This window comes from Sturnira hondurensis, unplaced genomic scaffold (assembly GCF_014824575.4).
Source record: "Sturnira hondurensis isolate 20B ecotype Veracruz unplaced genomic scaffold, ASM1482457v3 Scaffold0013063, whole genome shotgun sequence".
Classification (NCBI taxonomy): Eukaryota; Metazoa; Chordata; class Mammalia; order Chiroptera; family Phyllostomidae; genus Sturnira; species Sturnira hondurensis.
This window is the reverse complement of record NW_028085694.1, coordinates 3,110,454-3,115,272: the sequence shown is the minus strand read 5'-3', so window position 1 is coordinate 3,115,272 and position 4,819 is coordinate 3,110,454. Positions and strand designations below refer to the sequence as shown.

The following is a 4,819-nucleotide window of genomic DNA, read 5'->3' as shown; positions in this document are numbered from 1 at the left end:
AAACTTTCAGCTTTAAGGAGTCTATTTCCAGAGTTCCACTGGGCTCAGTGGTGCTGGAACCCGGTTCGGCCTTGCAGTCCATTCCGGTGATGCGCTCAGTGTAAAGCACTCCACGGTGGTCCCTTCCGCTTGGCTGACTGCTGAGTGTGCACTGCCTCCCGCCACGGCCAGCGGAGGGAAGCTGGAAGCGCCCACCGGGGCTCCCGCATCTGCGAGGAAGTGTAAGGCAGTCTGCCGGACAACTCCCTGCGTTCGTTTCCTCTCGGACTTCCAACCCAGGCAGTGGGCTGGAACTAAAGTGGGAACCTCCAAAAACAAACAAGTACGACAGACCGAAAAGGGGAGGGAAGAGCGCGGGGGATGGGGGGGGGTGCGGAAGAGGGAAGACCTCTGCCTGGAAATTTGCCAGACAAGGGGGAAGTTGGTTTTCTCCCCTTCTCATTCATAAATGCCACTGCGAGTATTAGTTTGCAATACACTTATCTCGGCTAATAAACATGCCAAAGCTTTGGGACTGGATCCGAGCACGCCTCTATGAAGCCCACAAGTGGATCAATGGCTCAGAGACACGCTGCCCCTTCCCCCTCCGCTTCTCTCCATAGATAACTCGCCTCTCACCTTCGCTGTAAACAAGCAAAGAGCTCTTTGCCTTCCCCGCTGAGGGCTTCCCAGGCTGCCGGGTCATCACGGCATCACCAAACAGAACGACTTTTGTTCCTCCCTCTCAGGTCCTCCCACCTCCCAGTCCAGGCAAGGTTCTGAATTCGCCCCCCTCGATCCCTCCCCCCTTCACCCCCCAAAAGAGCTCTTCCCAATACAAGTCGTTATTTAAAGTGGAAAAACGGAAGATTATTTTCTTGGGTCCAGGACCAAAAAAAAGGGGGGGGGAGGAGGGGGAAGGTGCGACGGAGCCGGGGGGAGGGGCTTGGCCGAAGCCCGCGCCAACCGCATTCCTGGGATGTTTGAGAATTCTGGAACGCGCAGACAGGGCCGACGTCACTGCAACACGCGGCGCCTCGGCCGGCCCGTATAAGAGGCGGGCTCTGCGCGCTGGAGCAGACCGCGAGCGAGAGCGCCCCGGAGAAGTGTCCAAGCTCGCCACTCCTCCTCGGGAAGGACCTCCGCAGAAGGACGACCGCAGTCGGCTCGGCGCCTCCCTGCCACCCGGCCCACCTCACCCGCGGCCCCGACCCAGCCTCGCAGTGTCTGTACACAGCGCACCGGTGTGTTGGCGTCTTTGCTTCGGTGCTTGCCTGGACTCCTGCGCGCCACAATGAGGTTCTTCGAGGCCAGTGCACTTGTCGCCTTCATCGTCGTCTTCATCGTCCACTTGGGCAAGGCGGTGAGTTCTTTTGCCTCCCCTTCCGTGTCTGCTCTCCCAGAGCCCTGGCCTTTCCCCAGATTGCCCACCGCAGGGAAAAAACAAAAAACAAACCTAGATTAAACAGTTTGGGGGCGTTTCAGGGTAGCTTTTTCTTTAAACTCCCCGTAAGGATGTGTCTGGGGCCTCCTGGCCGACACAGCCCTGCCCGGAGTGGCCCGGCTGGCTGGACGGGATCAGAGACGCCCCTGGGTGCTCTCCTGCTCGCTGCTCCGAGTCTCACGCGAGTCTTCTCCCCCTCCAGGCGCGCGCCACCTGCCCCGACGCCTGCCACTGCCCCCTGGAGGCGCCCAAGTGCGCCCCGGGAGTCGGGCTGGTCTGGGACGGCTGCGGCTGCTGTAAGGTCTGCGCCAAGCAGCTCAACGAGGACTGCAGCAAAACGCAGCCCTGCGACCACACCAAGGGGCTGGAATGCAATTTCGGCGCCAGCTCCACCGCTCTGAAGGGGATCTGCAGAGGTAAGATGCTTGTGGTTTGGCCCCTTTAAAAAAATAATAGTCCCCGTAGTCCAGAAGTTTAGTAATTTTGAGACCATGTATGGTGATGCTTTGTTGTTGGTAGCTTGGCAGAAAGGCACATGATTTCAGCAGTCTGGAATGCAATTCAGTGTGTCTGGGCCCAACGAAAAGCGCATACGGAAAAGTGATTCCTGACTAACTTATTGTTCTGGTCTGGAGTCTCTGGGGAATTGTAGGGAACTTTACCATAAATTGAATTTAACAGCAGAAAATATGTATGAGTTTCAGGCCATGGCTCGGAATCTTAACCTGATTCTCTTCTCCCTTTCTCTTTTGGTGCTCCTTGCAGCTCAGTCAGAGGGCAGACCCTGTGAATATAACTCCAGAATCTACCAGAACGGGGAAAGTTTCCAGCCCAACTGTAAACATCAGTGCACATGTATTGATGGTGCCGTGGGGTGCATTCCTCTGTGTCCCCAAGAACTTTCTCTCCCCAACCTGGGCTGTCCCAACCCTCGACTGGTCAAAGTTTCTGGACAGTGCTGTGAGAAGTGGGTCTGTGATGAGGATCGTGCCAAGGACCCCATGGAGGACAGCGATGATTTCCTGGGCAAGGGGCCCACGTTTGATGACTCGGAGGTGGAGTTAACGAGAAACAATGAATTAATCGCATTTGGAGAAGGTGGCTCCCTGAAGCAGCTCCCGGGTAAGTTGAAATTGAGCCCTTAAAACACAGTACTGAAATACATTCCTAGTTTGATGCTCTGTAGAACTGAGGACTTGAATCTGTTGTCAGTAAGCCTCTGAGAAATCTTCCTTGTTATTTGTCTCTTTAGTGTTTGGAATGGAGCCTCGCATCCTATACAACCCTTCTTTACATGGCCAGAAATGTATCGTTCAAACAACTTCATGGTCCCAGTGCTCTAAGACTTGTGGAACTGGTATCTCTACACGAGTCACCAATGACAACCCTGAATGCCGCCTGGTGAAGGAAACCCGCATTTGTGAAGTGCGGCCTTGTGGACAGCCGATGTACAGCAACCTAAAAGTAAGTGCCTGCGGTGGCAGGTGGACTATTCCCTGGGAGCTGGGTGAGGTGTCAACCTCTCCTCCAAGAAAGAGAACCATTGCCCCTAACTTGTCTTCTCTCATCTTTCTTACAGAAAGGCAAGAAATGCAGCAAGACCAAGAAATCTCCTGAACCAGTCAAGTTTACTTACGCTGGATGTTCAAGTGTGAAGAAATACCGGCCCAAGTACTGCGGCTCCTGCGTGGATGGCCGATGCTGCACGCCCCTGCAGACCAGGACTGTGAAGATGCGCTTCCGCTGTGAAGACGGGGAGATGTTTTCCAAGAACGTCATGATGATCCAGTCCTGCAAATGCAACTACAACTGCCCGCATGCCAGCGAGGCTGCGTTTCCCTTCTACCGGCTGTTCAATGACATTCACAAATTTAGGGACTAAATGCCACCTGGGTTTCCAGCACAAGGGCGGACAAACGGGGGAAGAGTGCCAGAATCATGGAGACATGGGTGGGGGAGGTGGGGGTGAAGGGACTCATTGTAGAAGGGATGTATTGCTCATTCTTGAGTAGTGTTAAGGTATTTTGAAACTGCCAGGTATGCTGGTGTGGATGAACAACACTAATGCAGCCGCAATTGGAAAATACTTCGCTTCATAATATTGGAGCACATGTTACTGCTTCATTTTGGAGCGTGTGGTGTTGATGATGTTCTGTTTTCTGTTTGTAAATTATTTAGTAAGCGTGTTTTCCCGTAGGCTTTTTCCCTTTCCGTTCTGCGACTGTAAAAGATAATAAGATTATTGAGACAGTTAAAGCCTTCGTCCTCTGACAGAAACAAGTGGGAGGGGGCTGCATCCCCTCCTGAACGGGACACTCTGTGAGTGTCCGTGAGAGGCAGCTATCTGCACTCTAAACTGCAAACAGAAATCAGGTGTTTTTAAGACTGAATGTTTTTATTTATCAAAATGTAGCTTTTGGGGAGGGTGGGGAAATGTAATACTGGAATAATTTGTAAATGATTTTAATTTTATATTCAGTGAAAAGAATTTATTTATGGAATTAATCATTTAATAAAGAAATATTTACCTAATATCGGAGTGTATGGCATTTGATATTTTTAGAGATTGCCCGAAGTTATTCTAGCTTGTCTATGCAATTATTTGAGTGGGGTTTACTGAGTGTCTGTTCAGTGCCAGGGTCTGTTCTGGGTACTTGGGAGAGAGCAGGGAAATAACCTACAAAAGTAAGACAGCGATTGCTTTTATATCATCAGTAAAGGAAGATTTTTGCATTTAAAATAGTCTGCATAAAAAACTGCATTGAACACTAGGCATTGAGAAGCAGGAGAAGGAATCTGAAGCCAAGTTTGTGATTTAAATAATAATGCCTTGTTTATATAAAAAATCAAAGCTAAGGGTCTCCATCACCCAATCATTGTGAGGTTGGTATAGTAGAGTCATTTATCATTTTAATCACTAGGTTATTGTGCATGTAGCTTGAGTAGAGGAGAGGAACTTGAATGGAAACAGCCCATAACTGAGCCTGCACATGTGCACATGGATGGGTGAGATTAAGTATGGTTGGATCATGTGTTATAAACGGTCACTTGTTTACAACTTCATATTTTACCAATGTTTTGAAAACTAAGGTGAACTACTAAAACCTGCCCTTGGTTGGGATCAGAGAAAAAAAAGTCTTTGTGTCTATAAGAGTCAGTTTATCTTCATGGAATAAGCTTGAAGTGATGACTTGTGTTAATCCTAATAAGCTGGTGATTAGGTAAACACGCTGTTAAATGCAAAGGAATGCAAGGAATTTCAAGTACTTTTCCAGTAGCGTGAGGACTGAGCTGTCCCATCCCCCTTTCCTTTTTATAATATACATTATACTGGTGGAGGAGGGAACAGTTAGAAAGAGTTGGTTGTCCAGAAGGTCAAAGGCTAGAGGCAGAGCA

At 50.0% G+C, this 4,819-nt stretch overlaps 1 protein-coding gene across 1 annotated transcript; it reads left to right on the top strand.

The window, feature by feature from the left end:
- The first annotated feature begins 1,039 nt into the window (after positions 1–1,039).
- CCN1 (cellular communication network factor 1) lies at positions 1,040–3,949 on the top strand. The gene is made up of 5 exons (XM_037060937.1): positions 1,040–1,342; positions 1,626–1,839; positions 2,189–2,545; positions 2,676–2,887; positions 3,003–3,949. Exons 1-5 carry the CDS (start codon positions 1,274–1,276, stop codon positions 3,303–3,305), a joined length of 1,155 nt encoding a protein of 384 aa, XP_036916832.1. The 5' UTR covers positions 1,040–1,273; the 3' UTR covers positions 3,306–3,949.
- The last annotated feature ends 870 nt before the right edge of the window (positions 3,950–4,819 follow it).

What these genes read in the sequence shown, in the direction of transcription:
- CCN1 (XM_037060937.1), top strand. Translation starts at nt 1,274, where the DNA reads ATGAGGTTCTTCGAGGCCAGTGCACTTGTCGCCTTCATCGTCGTCTTC. An exon ending in TCGTCCACTTGGGCAAGGCG is followed by an intron (nt 1,343 to 1,625) that starts GTGAGTTCTTTT and finishes CTCCCCCTCCAG; the next exon opens with GCGCGCGCCACCTGCCCCGA. An exon ending in CTCCCTGAAGCAGCTCCCGG is followed by an intron (nt 2,546 to 2,675) that starts GTAAGTTGAAAT and finishes TTGTCTCTTTAG; the next exon opens with TGTTTGGAATGGAGCCTCGC.